Genomic DNA, 24,941 nt, shown 5'->3' on the forward strand with positions numbered 1-24,941 from the left:
TTACTTATTTTACTACAAAAAAATCCTTAAATATTGATATGTAGTTATGCTCATGATAGTTGATACAGGTTTCCCAAAAAATTCTAGCTTCCATCTAAAAGCTCAAATTTTGTCATTGGGAATAAATATCACTTATTTTCTTTGTAGTGGTTATTTATTCATCAGGAAATAATTACCAACTACCCAAGACCAAATAACCACTGTTTGTCAGCACTCTTTTAAGTAAAACTAGTGTTCTATAAGTGATGAGTTCAACAACTCAATTATACAAATGCTTCTCCTTGAGTCAACTATTACACTTGCTGTGTACAGCAGAAGTGATGTTTGATTTTAAAGAGCATGAGCACTGGCCAGGACTAGCTTAAGAATGTGAACGATCGTGTCCCACTCCAGGTGTCCTGAAGCAGAAAGTGCAGGGTGAGGACAGTGATGCCCTCTCCATCTCTAGATCAGTGGTTCTCAATCTGTTGAGTCGAGACCCCTTTAGGGGTCAAATAACCCTTTCACGGGGGTCACCTAAGACCATTGGACAACACAGATATTTACATTACAACTTGTAACAGCAGTGAAGATCTAGTTTTGAAGAAGCAATGAAAATCATTTTATGGTTGGAGGTCACTATACCATGAACTGTATTAAAGGGTCGCAGCGTTAGGAAGGCTGAGAACCACTGCTGTAGGTGATGGACTCTCAAACGGTGCTTCTGACTTCCAGCAGTGGTTTTGTGTCTTCAGTGCAGAGTTACCCTTCACTCTAGAACTCTTCAGTTTAGCCAGTCTCTGAGGGACCTTGTGGTGCACTGAAGACCTCCAAAGCCATCACTTGAAACTGTGGATTGTGTGGGAGACTCCAGGGTGTTAGAGATGCCAACATCAGCACCACCTTGAGAGACTACTAAAGCCGTGACTTCATCAGCCTCATCTCACGTCCTGAATCAGAGTCTCTGATGCAAGGCCCAGGAATTTGTGTTTTAATCTTCCGATTTGTAGATCTGAGACCCACTAATATCAACATAACATTTCCATCTCAGATTATTTTAAAGCAAATCTCAATTGGCATTTAGATATATCTAATTATCTAAAAAATATAACCACATACCACCATGTCCTGAGAGAAGAGTTTATTGTTCCTTAATGTCAGATATCTAGCTTAATTCTTACTTAGGTATTTTTAATGTTGCAGCTCAAAACCATGGTCTCATAATGCTGTTATGTGTGATTTTTAAAATAGTTGCTTTGATTCAGTTTAAATAGGGCCTGCATATTGCATTAGGAACAGACTATGAAGCCAGGCTGGCCTTATACTTGTGATGATCCTGCCTCAGCTTCCGGAGTGCTGGGGTCACATGTAAGCGGTCAGATTTGACTTGATATGTCTCATCGTTTAAAATATACAATAATCACTTTAAAAACAAATATCCTGATATTGATGTTCTTGAGGAACTGGGTCATTTGTTACTTTCTCCCATTCTGGATTTGCTAATTTCTGACTCTGTGTGTCATTTTGTCATGGCCCACCTTGTATTGATTGTGACTGTTGACACCTTTGATCTATGGGTTTGATTGAGTACGAAGCAAGATTATTTCACAGAGAGACCCCCAGCCTTCTCATTTTATCACAACAGAAGCCACTTCCTGTGTGTGTGTCTCTGTGTGTGAGAGACTTTGTTCTTATAACTTTGATTTTTTAAAAAACCTATTAATGGTGGTTCTTAAACACTTTAACCTCTTTTGTAGCCCACCACCCACCAGAGGTAGTGGAAAAGAAAGGATATGGAGGAAGAGGGCCTGTTTAGAAAGGTTCTTTGGAGCAAATCCCATCTGTGTTGTCTGGAAATCAGCAGTTCGGTTCACAGGTTAGCAGAGGCAGCTCGATCTACTTGCAAACACATCACAGATACACCAGCAGTCCAGTTCGGTATAGTTGGGATATCAAGCACGAATCAGCACCTGTGGCATGTTCTAGCAGAAATAGCCAGGCCTCAGCCAAATTGGCACGAGTCAGCAGGAGGGATTTGGACCACCAGGGATGTTGGAACAAGTTCTCAGCTGTGCTTCTCTCAGTGAAGTGAAGTTCAGAGAAGATTTAAGACCAAGTGTTGCACAGCTAACTCTACACCAAGTCCCCCAGTTACTGTCTGTTGAGTCCTTATATTTCCTCCAAACATCAGGTGTCCTCCATGGGTCTTGCCTCACCATGTGTCTTGCCTCAGTAAAACTTCATGTGAGTCTGTATCGGCTCACATCACTCTGAAAATAGGCCCAAATCCTTGGAAGCAGCAAAAAGCTGCAGCACACCAGAAGTTTTTTGGTGCATTTCTTTCTATGAAGTCACGACAAAAGGAGCTCAACTAGGTGGACCAATATATGTGTGTAGTTAGCGAAGAATCCATCACGTGTCCTTTCATGTGCTTGCTTTAGCAGAACATCCTTTCACCTGTGTCTGCTTCAGGAGAACGCTCCTTCATGTGTTTGCCCCAGCAAAACACCATCTGACACAACTGACTTTCCAAAGAGCCTTGAAATTTCCACTTCAGTTTCTTGATGTTAATGTTGTTAGTTTCAAGTGTTTGATGGCATGATCATCCTGTATAGACTTTCTCAAAAGCCCTTTGTGACACATGTATATTGGAATGGTTTTCCTCTAGTCATTCCACAAAAGTCTTTCTACAAGAGACCTTGGGCACCTCTATAAGATACTTATACTGTGGGAATAGGATTATCCAGCCAGCCAAGGATATGCGGGTCCATAGTCTGATTATATTTGATAACTGGAGACTCAAAAGATCAGCTTATTATTACAGTTTATGAGAGTAGGTAATACATAGTTCAAGTCTGGCTGGAAAAAAAAATCTGCTTCTCTGCTTCCTGAGTCTTTAACTATGATAGACATCATTGGCAATTGAAATATTAGTACTTGGGTTATTATATAGAGCTAGTAAAGAAAGTTAAACTAAGAGCCTCAAAATTGTCTTCTACACAAGCCAAGAGAGAAAATAAAGACTATCCCAGGGAAAGGGGACCATCTAAACAGCATGCAGATTATGACAGCTAGCTTAACCAAGTGCTGGTCTCAATGGAAACTATGCTTGGCATGCTGTCACTGCTAGGACCGCATAAGGCTTCAGGCACATGACTTATGGATAATGATTTTGTAGATTTCTTTTATATTTAACTCAGAAGCAAGGACAAGCAGTTCACAATCTTGTGAAGACAGTGTTTCTAGCTTCCTTCCTAAGGACTATTAATTCTGTCACCTCTAGGACAGTATAGTCTGAAGACGTCTGAACATCACACTAATACATTGGATCAATAATGTTATAATTGAGAAGGGTGACAAGAGGTTACTTATAGGGCAGAAGCCTTGGTAAGACAGGTATTCAGACGGTCTAATAGAAACCCTAAGAAGAATCACATAATTCAACATGAAAAGCCTGTAGAGGCCCAGTAGTCAGTGGTAGGTGGAGACACTCCCTCCAGAAGAAAACACAGTATATTGTGTCTCATGCTTAACAGTGGGTTCTGGAAGCAACCGAGCCACACAGGAATATTCCTCTTTAGAGTACACCCAGGAGCAACAAATGGCTTTGTAACAGTGGAGATTTTCATATACATGGAGATCAAAATATAGATGTCTCAGGTAACATAGAAAAGTGATATCTCTAACAGAATTTTACTCCTTTCAAGAAGCCATACTAGATATGGTACCAAAGACAGAAAACTTGACCATGGGGTTCCAAGTTACTGTGTATTTGAAAAATTCATTATGAGCTAAGTGCTAAGGTGGACGGGCCTTTTTTTTTTTTTTTTTTTTTTTTTTTTTTTTATAAAAAGAGTAGTTTTTTTTAATATAGTTAAAGAGTAGTTTTTTTTATAAAAAGAGTAGTTTTTTTTATATAAAAAGAGTAGAGAAAGATTACTTGCAATAGATAAGAAAGAATACATCATTTACACACCACCAGATGTATTGTAGTAGCAGGGATGAATCAACTGCATGAACTTGTATCCCAGATCTCTAGCACCATGTACTGAGCTTGAGCCAGCACATCTTCCTCCAACCGCCCTGGCTAGGAGACGATGTTGGCTTGTTATATAAAGAATTTGGCTTGGTATACGAAAGGAAGCTACACTTCGGTGACCCTAGAAGACAGTGAGAGGGCAAAACTTCTTAATTGCAAAGCTTTCACCCTATAACTTTCATTCACCCTATGTGGAATGAGAGTAAATGTGTTGTGAAGATACCTGTGCAGTGGCAATGGCCTCGCCAGGGGAGAGGATCCCAGCAGAGAAGACTGGAAGGCCAGAGACAACGGAGTAGGGAAGAGAGGAATAGAAATGGAGATATGCTGTCACAAGGGGTGAAGATCTTCTTTATTATATTGTAATCAAGTGTAATGGGTTCACATATCATTGAGTGCAAGCCAAAATAATCACAGTCAATATATAAAAAGAGTAGAGAAAGATTACTTGCAATAGATAAAGAATACAGGTGTCCTTCCCAAAGCTCTTCCAACAAAGCAAGCATGGGAATTTTATTCAGAGAGCCTATCCATATTCACATAAGGGGTGGCCCAAGACTGAGCAATAAGCATGCTTAGTTAAGGAGTACATCCCTAAACAAACTCAGTTTAAGGTCATGGTTTCAAAAGAGGATACAGGGCCGGGCGGTGGTGGCACACGCCTTTAATCCCAGCACTTGGGAGGCAGAGGCAGGCGGATTTCTGGTCTACAGAGTGAGTTCCAGGACAGCCAAGGCTATACAGAGAAACCCTGTCTCGAAAAACCAAAAACAAACAAACAAACAAAAAAAAACAAAAACAAAATAAAAGAGGCTATAGTAGACACATTCTGGAGCTTGCTGAGCAATAACTAATGAGTAGACACGCCCCAAGGAATGCTCTGCTGCTCATGCCAGAAAGCCTTAGCTGCAAATAAAGAAAGGATACCCTGAAGGTACCTCAACATAGGATTTTGTCCCCAAATATGCCTGTCTTGCTTAGTAGCCAATGACATATTCATTCTGACTAGAACATTCATCATGAAAAAGAAACAGAGAAACTCAAACTGACAAAGGACTTTATCAGTTGGTGTTAAGCAAGTGTTTGTCATGGCCTACTGTCACTAGGACACACATGAGTATCATGTTTGCATAGGAGGCTATACATGAGTCACAACATAAATTCCCAACTACAAAAGCCAATCCATACCTACACATCTGTTTCCAAAGAATATGCTAGGAACAGAGAGAGACCTACACTGTGTTCCTAATACCACAGTATTACTTGAGACAAATCAGATACCCGGTCAATAACATGGACTCTTTCCATTTTGGAGTGGCTAGTTGTCTATCCTAACAGGGATAAATACTTATTCTGGGTATGGATTTGTTGTGCTGCCTCTCAGAGCCTTAGCCTATATTATCACTACTTAGGGCTTTAAAGAATGCCTCATCCACAGGTATGAGATTCAATTCAACAGCATGCAAATGGAACCTACTTCCCAGTTAAAAGGTAATATGTGAACTCATGACTAGGGAATCGACAGGTCATTCACCTTGACAGATCACCAGGCAACCTACTGATAGTACTGGAGATGTCTCCTCCCACGTCTTCCAATCTCAAGCAAAGAGATTCACATTAGGGGACTGGTAGGGCAAACAAGCTGTCGAGGTTTACTGTAGCAAGTGGGAAGGCAAAGGCAAGATGGGAGGGTACTGTGAGCCAAGGGCAATGGCCAAGGGATGCCGCTAGCATCTGGACTTTGTCTATCCCTGGGGCAGTCTGGAGAGCTCATCCTCTTAAAAAAGGTGGAAGCTTTCTCAGAAGCCATTACCCACAATTCAGTCTGTTACAATTAGATGCATGGTTATCCATGAAGGTTTAATACCTGTAAATTTTAGATGTTTCCTAAAGGAAAGGACAACAGTACCTTGCACATGTTCCTACAGAAGAGGGTGGGGCTCCGGAGCCCTGCTGAAACATCTCAACAGGTTTTTTTTTTTTTTTTTTTTTTTCCCAGAGTTTGCCTCTTCTCTTACCTAGTGAGCTTGGCTGTTTCATAGCCAGGTGCAAGCCTTCATATTTACCTTCCTCAGTGTTTCTGAACTTGCTGTTTAACCCTAACATTTGCTTTCAGTGTTCTGTAATAATGGCATAACTGAAGTGCCAGTTCAGAAGCAGGATTTCATAAGGATAAAGTGCCATCTTTCAGGAAATAGGACTGACTTGGATTATCGTCCCTACTAAGAACAATCACATGGTTCCAAGAACAAAACAGAGAAAGCAGAAACGACCCCACTGAACACCAGTCCTACTGACTCGTTTGGGACACTTTCCTGTCCCCACAACTCTGTATATTGAAGGTATAAAAGCCCTACCTTCCAAATGGGATGCATTTCCACCAGGAGACACAATAAGAGTCCCATTAGACTATAAGTTAGAGCTACTATTTGGACATTCTGAACTCTGGATCCAGGTATGAGCAGGCAAGGGTTTCCCATCTTGGCAGTGGTAACTAAGCTAGAGCAATAGGAAACCAAAATGCTGCTAGGCAGAGAAAAACATATAGGTGACTAACCTGGGAACATTCTGATTCCAAATTCTAACTGTGGAAGGACATGTGCAGCAATTCCAGAGTGAGATGTAAATAATTACCATTGTACATTTTTTCAAAAATCAGGAATGAGGATTGGTGTCATCCAAGCTAAGCCCTGAGGCTTATGGAGGAAACGACCTAGGGAAATAGAACTTGCCATTGACTGTGAGGAGAATGATAAGTAGCACTTGCAGCCCTGACACCAAATGAATGACAGGAGCTGTGCTTGGCCTTAATAAAGAACTTTCTCAAGAGGAGAGGCCCATAGAGGTCATGGAGGAGCAGCTGCCCACACTCAATGGTTTAAGAGTTCCTACTAGGATGACAAAAAGGGAAAGCAGGACTGAAATAACCATAAAGGAGTCAAGAAATACAGATACAAAAGCTTGTGATGTAACAAATGCCGGGAAAGGATACTTAGAAAGAAAATTAAATAGATGAAGAAGAAGAAAAACCCAAATAAGAATCCTTTGGATGGATACAGGATACACTGTTTCCAAGCAAGAGTCAGTTAGTAAAGTACTCATCTGATATGGCAGATAACCCCAGTCCTGAGAGGGCAGAGACAGGCAGATCTGGGAAACTCATTGGCCAGCCAGCCTATCTGAACTGATGAATTAATTACAGGTTCAGTGAGAGACCCTGGGTCAAAACCCAAGATGGAAGAGTGATGGAGGAAAACACCCTAAGTCAACCTCTGTCCTCTACGCTGTGTGCACATATGTGCACATAACCAGGTACACATGCCACACACATAAAAATCTCCAGTAGAAACTAATAATGGTGTGGTTTATGTCCACAGACTAAGACACAAAGTAAAAATAATACCAAAATACCATCAAAGCTAGAACAGTGACAAGCAGTTACTGGGCAATGCACAACTCAGAAAGCATTTCTTAATGGTAATGTAAGATTTACCTAACAGAAAGTCTAAAAACTCTCTGCAAAACAAACAAACAAACAAACATACAAAATCTATTAAGACAAAACAAAAAACCCAAAACTCAGCAAATAGTTTAAGACCATCCAGAAAAATATGGCTAGCTGTGAAGGTAAAACTGTGAACATGAATCCCACTGACAATGAAGCTTGGACAGGAAACCTTATGGGTAGATTTATGGCAAGGCTACTGAAACTGGAGGCTGCCATACTTCTGGGAGCTCTAATGCATCTCCCCTGATAGCCATAAGCAAGATTTGAAGGATGTGGGGAAATTTCCCCCAAAGTTTCCAAATGACTTCTGAGTTCAAAAGAAGAAAAATCTTGTAATTCAATCAGAACTGTGAACACTGGTGTAGGCTGGAAAGTTCCCTCATCTTGTTTTCCAGGCTGGAACTCAACTCCTGAGTTTTAATCTCCCAAACTTTCTTATTCTGTACCCAGTATCCTGGATGAAAAGAAAAAAGATAAAAGGGAAAACATCAAAACAGTCATCAATTATTTTCATATTATTTTGTTTTATTTGTAATATACATTTTAATATGTATATACTATGTATTGTGCATCTACCTGTTTATGTGTGTGTATATATATATATATATATATCCATCTATCTAATTTACCTATAGATTCTATATATCAATTATCAATCTATATCTATATCTCTCTCTGCAGAGAGAGACAGAGAGAGAGAGAGAGAGAGGACTATTACTGTTAGCCAACAGTTTCCCAAGTGTTGCATCTTGGGGATTCATCACAGTCTTTAAGCTACAAGCTGAAATCTTCCTGAATTGCTCCCCACCGATGGCTGAGCAAACCAGTGTCTGTCCAAACTGGGACCTTTCAAAAGTCATTTCCCATGCATCTGAGCTTCCTTGTTGATATGGCCATGGCTTTCTTGCAGCTGTAATGTAGGGGCTATACCAGTCTGAAGAGTCTCCCAGTTTACCTCTTTCTCCCTTGTTCTTAAGCCCCATTTCCTTTCATCAATACTGTGAATGGCTAATTCTATCTTGCTTACTTCTTCCAGAACTCAAACGTAAATGTTCTGTAGTGAAGGATGTTTAGTATTCCGGGAGTCTCCTTAAAATGTTATATATAGCATTGGCCCCCAATCTTGAAGCAATGTGTAATTTGTAAAATACTTCTTTGAGAACAACTCAGCGTGTGATTAAGATCACAACATTTTAGAGTTGCTAGAGATCTTATAGATTAAAAAGGTGAGAAGACTGATCACTCCCTTTCTTTATTCTCTTAGTTCTTTTTCTATTCATTCTCTAGCCTAATTCTTAATCTTCAGTTGAAATGGATAGCTTTATATAATAGGTTATAAGTATCAAAGAGGCTGTATAGCTTTAGAATTCAGAGAAAAAAGTTAGAAAGCAATCATCTTCTCCAGAGTAAACTAGAAAAAAAATCAGTATATAATGGATGGAAACATTTATGTAAATAACCTACCCTTTGACCTCTCTGTGAATATGATGTTTTGTGGTCACAGTACTTTCCAAGTATATTCTCAGGAAGATGTTCTTTGAAAATGGAGGTGCTGTGAAGTAACCGGCAGTAGACGGCATCATCTATAAAAGAATGGAGAGCTTTGGTTTATAGTTGCTTGATAGCTATGGATGTGAAAGTACCCTGTTTTGTTTCGTCAAAACAAGGCCTTTCTGTGTAGCTCTGGCTGCTCTGGAACTCATTATGTAGACGAGGTTGGCCTTGAACTCAGAGATGTGCATGCTTCTGCCTCCCAAGTGCTAGGATTAAAGGTATGTGCCACCACTTCCACCTGGCTGAATGATCCCCTCTTTTTTTTCTGATCAGCGTCAACATGATTTTGTCTGTTCTTTAAAAAAACTAATTACCTTGAGCATGCATCATCGTGGGAAAACATTACTTCCCAATGGGACAAAAATGGGGTTTGGGACAAGCCCTTTAGATACTACCATGATGTTTGGTCCTTCAAGGAGCCACAGTACAGAAACAGCTATTCAGTATATCTTTGTTTTAGGATTTTGTGGTCATGAGAGGTGAAAAACAGGGTGTGTGTGTTGGGAGTAGTGCCAGAAATGCCTCTTGAGCATCAGTTCTGAAAACAGAGAAGTCTGGTCTAGAGGAGAGAAAAATAAAGTAGAGGACTGAGTGAATGAGAACCCCAAGGAAAGCATAGGTATGAAAGAGGAGGAGGGAGAGAGGAGCTGGCAGATGAAGGGAAAGTGTGTGTACATTTTATAATTGCCTCATTCTCCACCGAGATACATACAACACAACTATTTCCTCTTGACATTCCAAAATATAAGCTATTCCCCATGTATTTTTTCTGTCCCTGGCAATAAAGCAGTCAAAATGAAGAATAATACTTCCTACTCGTTGTTGAAAGAATTCCTATATCTCAAACCACTCTGCTTTGCTCAAATACACCAAATGTCCTCACTTCTTATTTAAAATTTAAACTTGTAAAAAAAAGTCCTCATTAGGTTTTACAAGTCCCAATATTCCATGAATTAGTAATGTGAACTTCAATTGATAATATCAAAGCCTTTCATTTTATAGCATTGCCCCCACTGATCTACCATAGTAGAATAGCTCATTTACTATTGTTTGGATACTCATTTTTTTTTTTTTCCTGCAGTTTGAATGTATTCCTTGTGGTTAATATAATGCTACCCAGGGGCTGGAGAGATGGCTCAGCGGTTAACAGCACTGATTACTCTTTCAGAGGTCCTGAGTTCAATTCCTAGCAACCACATGGTGGCTCACAACCATCTGTAATGGGATCTGATGCCCTTTTCTTTTATGTGTGAAGACAGCTACAGTGTGCTTATGTATAACGTGTGTGTGTGTGTGTGTGTGTGTGAGTGTGTAGTGTTGTCCACTTGGGGCTGGGTCTCAGATGCTCTATGGATAAGAAAATTTACACATAGATGTTCAAGCCCCTTTTATGAAATGTAATTGTATATATCTAAATTTTCTTATATCCTTTAAAATTATAACTATATTATTTATTGTTATAGTCTAGGTCCATAAACCCTCTCCTGAAAGTTCATTTGGTAAACAGTGTATCATACCCTTGGGAGATAGTAAAGCCTTACAAGATGGGGCCTACTGGGAGGTGTTTAGTATGGAAGGTATGTCCTTAAAGAGACTAGTGGAACCCCAGCCCATCACTTCCTATTTCTGTTTCACTTCTCCCCTATAAACTTGAGCAACTCTGCTCAACTCTGCCAGTGGTTGTCAAACTTCCTAATGTTGCAACCATTCGATACAGTTCCTCATCTTGTGGTGACCTCCAACTATAAAATTATTTTTGTTATTACTTTAATTTTGCCACTATTATAAATCTCTTGTTTTTCTGACTGTCTTAGGAAACCCCTATGAATGGAGTCATGACCCACAGGTTGAGAGCCACTGAACTATGCATTCCTTGCCATTGTGTCTTACCTCACTAGTAGCCCAAAAGCAACAGGCCAATTTATTATGCACAACAATACCCCCAACAGCACAATAAATTCTTGATCATTTCAAGTTTTGTTATGACACACTTATGCCTACTACAATATAAATACTACATAATTAAAGAATGACAAAAATTTTTGAATATTGAAGGGCCTCAAACTCTGTTTTTGCTTCCCAGTGCTGGAATGAAAGGCATGTGCCACCATACTGGGCTATAATTATATTTCAACATTAAAAGGTCAGTGGTTGGTCTGACTGTGCTTACCATGTTCACCCTGGGTTGTATTGTTCTAAATGAAAAGGCATACAAATGTGTCTTATTATAGAATTTTCATTTATTTATGTGTTTTCCATTATACTTTGTCTTCTCCTTCATTGTTCATTCTCCTACTCCCTTTTTAGAATTAAAAATTGTGTGCGCGCATTCACACATGCGAAGGTCAGAGGACAACTTTGCAGGGTCTGTTCTCCCCTATTGCCTGTAGGTGGGTTCCTTGGATCAACTCAAGATTGTGTGACAAATGCTTTCACTGATGAAGCTGTCTTACCAGCCTTCTCCTACTCCCCTCTTGCTGGTCTCTTTCTGTCTCTCAAATAATTTCCTTTGTTTTCATCTGACTTTTCAAATGGATATTTTCTATCTCATAAAAACCATGGATTTCTACTCATTGGTCTTGAGGGCTGATTTGTGCTTCACTATCCTGAAAGTAGAAATATTAGGCAATTTCCTAAGTGCTGATCAGATTTCTGGGGTATCTTGATATCAGGAAGGGAGTAGTCTTCCTAGTAGACATTAGCATTACAGTGAATGGAGAGGCATAATTTCTATTAATACTTTTAAGTATATAAACTATTATGGTATAGTTAATATAGAATAAAATGCACATATCTTACTCAGTTTGTGAATTTTGACAACAGTATTATTTTAATCACTTGAGACAAAATATAGAACCTCTTAATCATTCAGAGCCTTTAGACTCTTTTCCTACCATGCTGCTGTGTCTTAAAATCACCTAGAAATTTATGAAACTTCTCTTTTCTTGGATTCTGTACAAATAGAACAAAATATAATGTACTCTGCTATGCCCAGCTTCTTTGGTTTATAAAAATATTTGTGAGACTTATCCATGTTATCAGGTATATTGACAAGCATGTTACTTTTATTGCTGACTTGTCTAGAGTGTGACATATATATTTTTCATATTTTATCTGTGCTCCTCTGATAGTTACATGGCTACTTTTTGTTATGAATAAGGCTATTTTAAACATGTAGCTTTCTTGTGAACTTGAATTTCATTTCAGTCAAGTAACTGAGATTAATGGATCATGCATAAGTTAGACTGATGTTTAACTTTAAAGAAACTGTGAAACAGTTTTTTAACGTATGTTACACTAACCACCAGTGATGTGCGAGTCCCAGCTGCTTTATATAATCACTGACATTTGGGTTAAACAGGACTGACTTTAGCTCCTCAATGTGTGGAATGGAATGGAGTCCACTATAGTTTAAACTTGCATTTATTGTCACTAAAGATTATTGAACATTCTTCTTTGTTTTATCAAGATACTCACAAAATTTGTTCCTTAGTCATTTAAAGTTTTAGGTCATTTGTTCATTTTTTTGAGACAGAATCTCATATGGTCTCACATGATTTTTTAAAAAGATTTATTTTATTTTTAAAGATTTATTTATTTTATTTACATTAGTACACTGTAGCTGTCTTCAGACACACCAGAAGAGGGCATCGGATCCCATCACAGATGGTTGCAAGTCACCATGTGGTTGCTGGGAATTGAACTCAGGACCTTTGGAAGAGCAGTCAGTGCTCTTATCTGCTGAGCCATCTCTCCAGCCCCCCAGGACTTTTTTTTTTTTAATTAAACTTTTTATTCTTTGTGAATTTTACATCATGCACTTGACCCACTCATCTTCCTGACCCTTTGTATCTGTCCTCCATTCTTGAAACCTTCCAAAGGAAAAAACAATAGAAACATCTCATTGTGGAAACTGAAATTGTATCACAGTGTGTCATGCGGTATATCCTTTGCCCACACATCTTCATTTGCAAATGGTCATTCCAGTGAGTCATGGTTTTTTGAGGTCTGGTTTCTGCTACAGTATCAGTGCTGGATCCTCACTGGGACTCCTCTCTGATATCCTGTTGCCCTGTGTCATGGAGATCCTGCAGCTGTGGATCTGCAGGACCAGAGCCTTCACATGCTGGAGCAGTTCATAGATGGGGTAGCTGTTGGGGTGGGCCAGCTCAGAGCCCTGGGCCTGGGCCTGGGATGTAGCTGAGTCAGCCAGCCCCCCAGCTCTCCTGCACCTACCCTACCACAGGACGATCTCCAGCACCACCCTGGCTACCTCACTTTGTTGGAGCTGGCAAGGGGCAGGGCCAGATCTCAGGCTCTCATCCAACCCCATGACACCAGGACCAGCTCTATTGTGCTGCCAAGGAGAGGTGCAGGGCCTGCTCTCCCAAATGCTGTAGCCCTGTGAGGGATGGTACAAGCTCACCATCAGGTGATGGCAGGCAAGGGGTGGGGCCAGCTCAGCACAGTGCTCAGAAATCAACATGGCCTCAGATAGCCCAGACCAGGCCTTTGTTGTCTGGGCTGTTATAACCTTTGGTGGTAACAAGGGGCTCTGACATCAACTCAGACTCTAGCTTTGATAGGACCACGAACCCAGACATGTCACTGTAAGCAACATGGGGCTGGAAGTCAGTCTCTGGTTCATCTTAAAACACTTATAATTGCATTAAGGTAGGTTCCCGATTTCTTTTCATATGTGGATATCTAGTTTTCTCAGTACCATTCATTCTTTCTTCTATTGTATCTCAACACCCTTATTGAAATTCAACTGATCATAAATATACATTTCTGAACTCTTCAACTATGCTTCATTTATTTTCACAATTTATGATATTACTGTCGTGTGTGTATGTGTGTGTGTGTATGTGTTTGTATGGGCGCGTGTGTTCCTCCCTGTGCTTGCCTGTGCCCTCATGTCTATTTTAGGTGTCTTCCTCTACCTATTCCCATCTTATTTTTTGAGAGGTCCCTTCACTAAATCTGGAGCTGGCTGTTTTATCTAGACTAGTTAACCTATGAGCCTTCAGGATCTGCCTGAAACTCACGAGCATTTGGACTACAGATGGGAGCTGCTGTACCTAGCTTTTACATGGGTAGTACAGATCTGAATTCAGGTCTTCATGCCTACGCACCAAAAAACACTTTATCCATAGAGCAATCTTCCCGGCACTATCTTATTGTAGCTTTGTAGCAAGGTCTGAAAACAGGAGCTGAATTTTTCTAATCACTAGATAAATGCACAGAAAGAACAAAAATAATCCAGTGGTAGAGGGAATTATAAGATAATGAAAAATACCATGAGGGACATAGTGAATACAGGAGTCAGAATCAAGATCTGTGGTGAGTTAGTGATCAGGTCTACAAGTAAGTTTGTCAAATTTATGGCAAAAAAAACCCCACACAAAACAACAACAACAACAACAACACCCCCAAAAACCTTTATACTCAGATCCCAAGGTTGCATACTTGTGTAGGCCTGCAGTCAGCTGCTTCTTTCCCTGGCATGTCATTAAAAAACATAACATGACGTCACTTTCATAAAATAAATTTACAAATTAAAAAATCTTAAACAAGGTTAAGACATCCAAAAGCTAAAAAGCAGTCTCACAGTCTTTTCAATTTTGTACTCATATTTATATTTATAAACATATAGGCATATTCTGTATACCGTGATCTGTAGTTTTCTTTTGGACAAATATGACCCATGGACATATATAATCGAATGCTTTAATGGGTCGAGTATTCTATTGTATGCACACACCATAATTGTCTTCTGTTCTAGTGATATTATACACCATGAGTATGTAATATAAACATGATAGTCAACAATATCCCTAGCAATCGTTGTTTTAAGTGCGACAGATAATGCTTATGTTAGTAAGTCAGGTTGTACTGTTATCGTCCTCACACCAGTAGTCACAAAAGAACTGTATTTTCACAGTCCTGTCAATACCAGTAAGCGAAAGAGATCTGTCTGGAAGGTGGGCACCTTTTCACTTGTTAACTGGGTATTTTTCTTGGAGAATGTCATATTTGGACAATTTTCTCTTTTGAGTCAAAGTCTTACTTATATGCCCAAGATGACCTCAAACTCCTACCCCAGCAGCCAGAGTGCTGGGATTACAGACATGTGCCACTTCTTTTGTTTATTATTTAGGTGTTGAAATTTATAATTGATTTTCTAGGAACTGTATGTAGGGAATATTTTTTCTTTGCAAATGTTATAAATGTATTTTTCTATAGTTCACTATTTCCAATATTGTGGGTGTATTACAATCATAGCTTATTTCATACTTGGAAAAGGTCTTTCTACTCTCTCTCTCTCTCTCTCTCTCTCTTTTTTTTTTTTTTTTTTTTTTTTTTTTGAGACAGGGTTTTTCTGTGTAGCCCTGGCTGTCCTGGAGCTCACTTTGTAGACCAGGCTGACCTCGAACTCAGAAATCCGCCTGCCTCTGCCTCCCAAGTGCTGGGATTAAAGGCGTGCGCCACCACCGCCTGGCAGTGATTTATTATTATTTTTTTTTTAACGGATACTTTCACTGGTTACGAATGATTTCATTTCAGGATCTGGGAAAACCGTAAAACATAGTTGAATTTACAGAACTAGGGGTTAAGATGATTTATAAAAATGCTTCGGCACTTGATATAGGAGCGTTCAGCAAATTGTTACTGTCAATGTCACATACACAGGACTTCTGCTTTCCCACGTATCTCCTTTATATAACCTACCCATAATAGTATGCACCCCCATTTCAAGAAAAAAAAAATGTGACATCTCAGTTACCATTCTACCAAGAGGCCGGATATAGTCATCTCATGGACAAACATAAGCTCTGCTTCACAGTGCATTGTCAAGATCCAAGACCACATGTGGGTAAGGAGGCACTCAGCAAGCATGGGTGCAGACGGGACGCCTGTTTCTCCCATCGCCTACCTTGAAACGCTGAAAGCCTGGTTTGTCTCAGTCTTTAGGCTGCAAATTATTATCAAAGCTGTCACCAAGTGGCAGTTTAGTCTGCAGCCTGGAGACAGGAAAGCACCCTGTTATCCCCCTAAGAGTAGGAGGGCCTACAGGATGGGATTGGGGCAGGAAGGAGGTCCTGACCTGACTTCCCTGGTGACAAGCTGGGGCGACTCCGCACTCGAAGGCTGACTGGCTGCCAGAGCCCGAAAATCCGCCCAGCAGGCGCAATGACAGGCGGGCAGGGACAGAGGTGGCAGCGAAGAGCACCTTCCAAGCCCTCACAGAAGGTGTGTCAAGGGCAGGACGAGGGCAGAGTCCCTCAACCCACCGGGAATCGGGCATGAGGTGAGATCTGCCGTTCCGAGGCCTCGCGGGCTTTGGTGCGGCCCACAGGGACGTCCCAGAGTGGTACCGGCACTTTTCTCGTAGTAGCAGCGGCTGCCCGCGCAACCGTCGCCGGCTTTCCTCCCCAACGGCTCCGGCCTTGGGCAGCGCGCGGTGCCGATGACGTGGAACGGGGGGCGGGACTTCCTGCCTCGCGCGCCGCCGGGGCTCCGGACGAGGTCCGCTCCGGAGTGGCGGGCGGCGGGCTGAGGGGGCGGCGTGTCTGCCGTGGTAGCCGCGCAGCGGAGGAGGAGCCGGGCTTGCAGCCGCCGCCCTCTCGGCCCTCCGAGTTTCCCGGGCTACCTCAACCTTCCTCAGGCGTGGGTGCCCTCGCGTACAGCCCGCCCGGCTCGTCGGCTCGCCTCCAGCCCAGCGGCGGGAACGGCCGCCTGGACCGCTCCAGGCGTGGCGGGCTGGGCCCACACCCCCAGCCGGTGGGACCGTCCGGACCCCTCGGCCCCAATGCCTGGGCGAGCAGAGCGGAGTGGGTGGCGGTGGTCGGAGCTGTGCCGGGGGCCCCCGGGGGCGAGCGCGGCTGCTGTGCTGGGGCAAGCAGCAGGGACCGTGTGTGAGTTTGGTAAGTCACCTCTCTTTTTAGGCTTGTTGGGCATCTGCTTGGAATCCCGCAGCACTTCTCCGCGCCCGCCCTTGAGCCCCGGTTTTGTTTCCTGGTGAAGTAGTGGAAGCGCGTGTTTGGAAGGCAGGCCTTGAGATGAGTTCTGGATGCAGCCTTTTATTTATTTATTTATTTATTTATTTATTAAAAAAAAATTTTTTAAGCACGTGAAACTCCGTTCGGTGCTCTTGGTGCACTGCGGCACGGTAGCCAGCGGAGTAATGGGGTTAGCGTAAAGCACCTCCAGTTTAATTTGTGGTGGAAAAGCAACGCTGGCACCCTTTTCCTTGTCCTTAAAGATAGTTGTAGCAGTGATGTTAGCGGATGTTGCTATGTAAGGTCTGAAATGTGGGAAGTATATTTTGGGCTTGATACTTTGGCAAGTTCTTAGTTTCTAACTAGGATAAAAAAGGACACTTGGCTTTTTAAAAATGCCCTAAAGGGCACTGAAGTGTCTTTAAGTCTTTGCTTATTTTCTAATTATCAGGCCACTTCCTTCTCAAAGATGTTGAGGATAAGGATACATTTGTTCTGAATGTTTTTTTAATATGTAGTGAATTCATTGTATGTTCAGGCTGTTAGTATAAAGTACTAAACTGAGATCTAAAGAACTGAGTAGGTTGTTAAATCTGTGCTTCTGTTACCAAGCAACATCATCGTAAACAAGTCTACTGTTCAACTAGAACATAAGTAAATGTGGCCTGTTAATCTGAATTTGGAGCTCTCCAAATTTATGCTTTTACTTTATTTATAGGTGGTTGTATTTGTCGTCTTTTGTATTCAGATTTGATTTCAACTCAGTTTTATTTAGAATTATTAGAACATTTTGATTTTTCTGTTGTCAACCCAAGACTCTTTGGAGAGTTGTAAATCGATTTCAGTTCTTTTTGGTTGTAACTTATCCCAAAGTACTCTGGGTATTTCTCTTTGAGTATTTCTTTTCTAATGAGATAAAGTATGCAAGCTGTATGTAATAATATTCTCAAATAACAAGATGATAGCAATTTAGAGATTGCGGAACAGTACAAGTTTTTAAGCCTTGGTTTAGCAGTGGCCTTGGTCTACAATTGTTGAACCCTTAATGATATAACTTGAGTGGTAAACTAAGTTTTTAATTTAATTTACTTTATTACATGTTCTCTTTGGTGGGGAAAGCATTTAAGACAGCGTCTAGCTTTGTATCCCAGACTTACTTTGAATTGGCAATTTCTCTGCCTCAGCCTCCTTCATTCCAGGGCGGAATGAAAATGAGGCTGTAACTGCTCCAAGGTATGGCTGAGGAGAAGGGTTTACTGTAGGTGTAAAGGAGAGAACAACCAGAGGCAACAAGAAGGGTCTAGACTGATCATGGCTAACAGAATAGACCGGGCCATGAGATGAGAGAGGGGAGAGCAAGAAAGGAAAGAGAGAGGTCCAGGAGTGGAGTGTAAAGCAGAACCAAGAGTCCAGAGAGTAGTCAAGTTGACTGAGGTTATATAGGTAAGAGAAGCTGGGGAAGGGGAGGGAAGCTCAGAGGTTGGAGATGGAGAGGTTTAGGGTAGGGGGCTGTGGGAGGGAGAGGGCTGGCAATATCCCAGCCAGGAAGACTGTGCAGCAAGTACTTGTGAGTCGGGATTGAGGGAGCCTAGAGGCTAGCATAGATCTTGACCTGCTAATAGGCATCTCCATCTCAGGCCTAGGTTAATGGAACAGCCTTGGATCCTTTTTGCCAGACACAAGAATAGTTTAAGTCCCTGAAGGAATGCTGGTTTTTTTCTAAATGCCAAACTTTGGAAAAAGGAATTTGTTGGGCTCTTCCTGGGACCACAAGCCTGAATGACTGGCCTGAATGATTGATCTTTTTGTTGTTGTTTGCCTTTTTATTTTGTATTTATTTATTTTTGTTGTTGTTTTAAGTTGAAACTTGGTCTTGTAATTTTGCTCAGGCTGATCTGGAACCCACTATATCTTCCTCATTGACTTTGAACATCTGGCAATTCTTGTGGCTCAATCTTCCCAGTGTTGAGACTACATGTGTGAAGCCACCATGGCATCAATTTGAAACTGTGACAAATGATGTCTTTAAAGTCAAACTATTAGCAATAGGAATTGAAATTTATACTCCCTTACTAAAAATCTGTAGAGTTCATTTTAGGTTTCACTTACTGTGTCCTTCTGATGCTGCGGTTGATGTAATGAGCCATTGACCAGTGCTGGAATTATTGGCAGTTGTGAGCCCACCTATATAGTTACTGAGACTTGTGGTGTCTTCTGAGAGGAGCAGTTCCTTAACTGCTGAACCATCTCTCCAGTCCCTCCCCATCACAGCTGAGTTCTTAACTTACAACGACTTCTTCAAAACTGTCTCACATTGGCTGCCCAAGCTCCTGTTCATTATGGGAAAAGTGCCTTTGTACAAACTGTTTTTTCTTCCATTATCTTTTAAACTTGTTTTCTCCTTCCTGTATCAGTCTTAATTTCTTTCTACCCTGCCCCAATTTCATCCTTTTTTTTTAAAGGTTTTTTTTAAATTTTTTTTTTTTTTTTTTTTTTAAACAAACAAAAAACCTTTTCTGTAAGGTTCAATTTAACCATGACATTTGAAATTCTACAGTATGTATTTGTGATTTAGACTGGTCTTGTCTTCCTAACTAGATTAACCTCTTTCATGAGCATATCCTTTGTTTTTTTTAAACAAGTTGTTGAAGGGATGTTTCTTAACTGACACATGTTCATTTGAACCCCTGACTCTTCCTATAAAACAGAAGCCAGAACATAGCCGTAAGTCCCAAGATGGGAAAGTAAAGAGTGGGGGAAGTCACTGGAATCAAAAGGGGAGGTTTTGTTCCTAGAAAGTATGAATGACTATTTGAGAATTTCCCATGACATTAGCATTACTAAGAACTCCCTGTGGAATTCTGGCTCTACTCCCATAGGGCATGGTGAGTTTGGTCAATTTCCTGGTTCTTCCCTAGAAGAACCTCAGTTTTAAAATTTGAGTCCTTTTAATCTTCCTTTCCTTTCTTCCTCTTGCATCCTCCTGGTCTCTCTCCATCTCATTTCACTTCTTTCCATTCTACAGTCTACGTTTTGCTCAGTCAGCATTAATTTATGAAACCATGTCAATACTTTAATCTGCTCTCCTAAGTTAGCAATCCTCTGAAGTTCACTGCTTGCCTGTCTTCTCTCAGGACTACTCTTTCTGGATCACAGCTCACTGACTGCCATGTCAAGTCTAGTGCTATTTCTTTTGTGTTTGAGCAATAGTATTCTAGGAGGAGAGAAACAAGGAAGCTGGAAAATGCTCCATTGTTGCTTTCTGTATATTATGACTTTAAAGTACTTTAAGAATTAAAATTTAGAGCTAGAAGGAACCTAAAATCTGACCTTTCCGTTTTGGAAAGTACTTGTCATTCTCAAACTATGACTTTTAAAATTGTAGGTAACTATAATAAACTTGCCATAAATCACAAGTCTGATGCTTATAAGCATAGAGTGGCTTTAGGGAAAGGTATAAGAAGGTGAAGTAGGATATTGGAATATTTTTGTAAATCTTCTTGGGTTCAGTGGTTAGGTGATCTTGCTAGCCTAGCTTCTAAGTTGTTGCCCAGTAACACTATTGCAATAAAACATAGCAACCACTGAAAACTATAGGGATTTCAGGGCACAGGCCTAGCACTAGTGCTCATGTTCACCTCTCTCATCTACATCACATTTATTTTAGATCAGTCACAGTGTTAAAGAGCACACAGTATATACCTTGAATATATTTCTCAGGGTGCTGACATAACTTCTTGTACACTATTTTTCTGAGATGCATTATAAATGTTTTGAATAATAGTACATAGAAAGGATATTTGAAAAAAACTGTATCAACCAAAAATCTGTAGAAAATTTATTATTAACATCAGTCTCCTCTACAGCTTATATTGTTTATATTTAGCTAGCTTATATTGCTAGCTAAAAATGGAGTGAAGTTGAATTATACTGTTTTTTTGTTTTTTGTTTTTTTTTTTTGATTCCCAGAGTTACATGGAAGCCTTAGACCCGTAAACATAATTTCATAGATTGTGGTTTTGTGAGAAGAGAATCAGGTCCAGGAGACCAGCTTGAGTGGGTGGGTGGGTGGTCCCCCCCCCCCCCCCAAACATGAACTAGCGTTATCTGGAAGGAGGGAACCTCAATTGAGGAATTGCTTATATCAGATTGGGCTTTAGGCAAGCCCTGTAAGGCATTTTCTTGATTGGAGGGCACAGCCTACTGTGGGTGGTGCTTCCCCTAAGCAGTGGTCCTGGAATGTGCTGAGCAAGCCAGGAGAGGCAGGCCAGTAAGCAGAGTTCCTCCAGGGTCTCTCTGCTTTGGTTCCTGCCTTGAGTTTTTGCTGACTTCCCTTAAGGATGGACTGTTGTTACCTGGAAGTGTATATACTGAAGTAAATTAGCTGGTTTGGTGGCTCTCCCCTTTAATGCCAGCAATGGGGATAGAGGCAGGTGGATCTTTATGAGTTTGAGGCTAGCCTGGTCTACATACTGAGTTCCAGGCCAGCCAAAGCTATATAGTGAGGCTGTTTCAGAAAACAACAAAGAAACAAACTCTTTCCCAAGTTATTTTGGTCAATGTTTTATCACAGCAATAGAAAACAAAGATAGTAAGTCCCTGAATCTTTGTCTATTTCTCATTTGAAAAAAATAACTCTTTGAAGACTTTGAAAAAATTGTATGAAACTTATATTTTTGCTGTTAATTGGTTTAGTCAGTTATTTGAATTTTTTTTTACATGTCCTACACTATATTAGACACCGGGGAAATTGAGAGTAAGGCTGGGCTGTCTTCAGTGCCTCATTTTCTACGATCTTAAGCACCATATTGTCTGCTGGGGAAATGTATGAAGCAATTCGTGATTTAACACAGTAAATGTTATAAGGATAAATGTGAATATATTTTGGGACATGTAGGAAAGAGACCTGATACAAGTAGAATACATTATAATTTAGTTAAGTATAGCTTGAGGGTGAATATAGACATATTCAACTTGGACTGGAGGGAGTTAAGTCAGGGCATACTATGGAGGAAAAGTTTCTGGGAGACAGGGAATCAGGAGTCACTAGCAATAGTGGTAGTAAAGATCGTGGCTACAACGGATAGGGATTGGAAGGGTTAAAAACCTGCATGCAGTGTGTGGATGAGACAGTAGTGGGGAGAAACAGGGTCAGATCTTGGAAGCCAAAGAAGTGCCTATTACATATGTTTGCTGATTGAAGTTGTTGTTCAAGAAATATTGACACTGTAGTACTATCTGAGAGTGCTAATGGAGACAATTAAGCCTTTGGTTAGCAGTAAAGCAGAAGGAAGAGTTATCAGCTACTTAGCTTTTTGGAAAAGTTACTTAATTTTTTTTGTTGTTGTTCTTACTGTTTTTATGTGGAAAATGTTCCTGAACAATGTTCTTAAACAGTTGTATGGTATCAAAGAAAGCACGTCATAGTTAGTGTTTTTCATTCATAGTGCTGTTTTTCATTCATCCTAATGTTAGAAACTCTTGTGATATATATATACCTTGCTTTTTCTCTCCTTCCATACTTCTAATCTTTATCTTTCAAGATCGATCGGGTTGGAGAGATGACTTAGTGGTTAAGAGCATGTGTTATTCTTGTAGAGCACCTGGGTTTGATTTCCAGCACCCACATGGTTCACAACCATTAATAACTCCAGTTCCAGGGGATCTGATGCCCTCTTCTGACTGTCAGGGTCAGCATGCACATGGTACATATACATACAGGCACAATGCTCTCATATAATAAATATATATAAATCTAATTTAAAAATTGTTAAAAATTCTTGCCTTTTTTACATGGATGATATTCCATATTTTTTATAATGAACATGTTGAAGTATCCCTTTGAAAAATATGTATTACTAAAATATATCTATTATATAATATATAGTATAGTATATATTTTATATATATTATATATTACTCTAAAAATTCTTTTTATGTTTTAGATATTAAAAAATTAGAGATCATTTGCAAAGAGTTTTATTTTTGTGGCATGGCTTCATATCTTTTCTAACATATTTTGAAATGCAAAAATTTTCAATGAAGTCCAGTAGATTTGTGTGTGTTCATGTGTGCACTATTTTTTGTTATATATAAAGATTTATTTTTTGGAGGAGTTGAATCCTAGATTACCAGGGTATTCTGTGTGGGTTTTCTTTTTATCTTTCATTTATATCTAGGATCTATATTGAAATAAAATGTATGTATAAGATTATGGTTCAAGCTTTTTTTCTTCTTTTTTTTAATGTGGCTGTCCTGTTTCCTAGCATCATTTGTTAAGAGACTATTCTTTTTCTTTAAGTTGTCTTGACATCTTTGTAAAAATATCAGTTGAAGAAACAGCAATGTAAATAATTATTTTTAAACTTTGAATTCTGTTTAAACTTTGTGTTAATAATTATGTCTATCCTTACTCTAGTACTGTACTCTAGAGCATTTTATGTTCTTTCCATTACACAGAAAAATTAGGGTCCTGAGATTTGACAGGATTTTGTAGAAAAAAAAAATCACTAGTTTAATCAAACTGAACCTTAATCTATCAACATAATGTATGTGTGTGTTTAATTGGATCTTTGATTTCTCTCAGCATTTTTTCAAATTTTAATGTAAAGCCTCGCACTTTTGTTATGGTTTTCCTACCTTCCTATTTGTTTGTTTGTTTCTTTTGAGATTGTGTCTCTGTGTAGTCCTGGGTGTTCTAGAACACCCCATAGATCAGTGGTTCCCAATCTAGTCCCAACCCCTTGGGAGGGGGAGGTAAGGGGGAAGAGTGTTGTATCCACTCATTCACAGAGATCTCCGAAGATCATCAGAAGACACAGATATTTACATAATGATTCATAACAGTAGCAAAATTACAGTTATGAAATAGCAATGAAAATAATTTTATGGTTGGGGGTCATCACATTGTGAGGAACTGTATTAAAGGGTTACAGCAAGAGGAAGGTTGAGAACCACTGCCAATAGTCTGTGCTGGCCTTGAACTCAAAGAGGTATCTGAGTATTTGGGATTAAAGTCATGCTCCTCCATACTCAGCCCATTATATTTGTTTCTAAAGAAATTTGTAATTATTGATGCTCTTGTAAATGGAATGTTCTTTATTTGATATTCATATTGTTCATGGCCAGCATAAAAAAATATGGTCATCTCTTGCATATGGTTTTCATGTAGAGGACCAAGTCTCTGAATGAAAAGAATTACAGCTTTTTCTTCAGTCTGTTCTTCATTCACTCATATTTGCCTTAACTTATGGTAGAGATTCTCCAATAAGATGTTACATAGAAATATTGAAAGTGCAGTGTTTCTGTTGTTTAGGGAAAACACACATACATTTTCACTGTACAGTGCAACAGTAACTAGTTTAGCTCCATACTTTTCCATAGATACTTTATCAAATTGAAGAATTTTCATTCTATTCCTACTTTACATTGTTTTATAATTTGTTTGTGTGCACACATGTGTGAGTGTGCATGCTCGATGTGGAGGTTTAGAAGACACCTTTGTAAAACAGTTTCTTTCCCTCTACCTTTACGTGGCTTCAGGGAGGAGGAACCTTTCACAGGTTGTGTGGCAAACACTTATTCTTTGACTCTTCTAGATGTCCTTATTTAAGGGTTTTAATGACAATGGGTGTGTGTGATTTTTTTTTTTTCCCCTCAAAGGATTTTTTCACTTTCATCCAGTGAAATGATCATCTGTTTTATAGTTTTTATTCTGTTAGTATCCTTTTATTCACTGACTTTTGGAGATTAAAATGTTACTCCTGGATAAATCAAATTTGGTCTAATAAAAAAATCTCTTTATTTTTGAATATAGTTTGTGTTTATTTTGTTAAGAAATTTCGCATCTGTATTTATG

The 24,941-nt window shown here is 39.9% G+C and overlaps 2 protein-coding genes across 5 annotated transcripts in view; one reads left to right on the top strand and one right to left on the bottom strand.

The window, feature by feature from the left end:
* Nucleotides 1–4,348: 4,348 nt before the first annotated feature.
* LOC143436493 (uncharacterized) lies at nucleotides 4,349–19,230 on the bottom strand. Its single transcript, XM_076920866.1, has 5 exons — nucleotides 19,193–19,230; nucleotides 17,253–17,388; nucleotides 16,189–16,974; nucleotides 8,991–9,109; nucleotides 4,349–7,980 (listed from the first exon to the last, which is right to left on the bottom strand). The coding sequence occupies exons 1-5, from the start codon at nucleotides 19,228–19,230 to the stop codon at nucleotides 7,962–7,964; spliced, it is 1,098 nt and encodes a 365-aa protein (XP_076776981.1). The 3' UTR covers nucleotides 4,349–7,961.
* Nucleotides 16,254–24,941, top strand: part of Cep83 (centrosomal protein 83) — a 91,858-nt gene continuing 83,170 nt past the window's right edge. For 2 of the 4 annotated variants that reach the window (XR_013106307.1, XM_076920035.1), the window contains exon 1: nucleotides 16,725–17,008. The gene's annotated coding sequence lies outside the window, so the exon portion shown is untranslated. Of the gene's footprint in view, nucleotides 16,393–16,580; nucleotides 17,009–24,941 lie in introns of those variants that run through there. The other 2 variants (XM_076920036.1, XM_076920037.1) reach the window with 2 other exon arrangements.

The sequence above is a fragment of the Arvicanthis niloticus genome, chromosome 22 (assembly GCF_011762505.2).
Source record: "Arvicanthis niloticus isolate mArvNil1 chromosome 22, mArvNil1.pat.X, whole genome shotgun sequence".
Lineage (NCBI taxonomy): Eukaryota > Metazoa > Chordata > Mammalia > Rodentia > Muridae > Arvicanthis > Arvicanthis niloticus.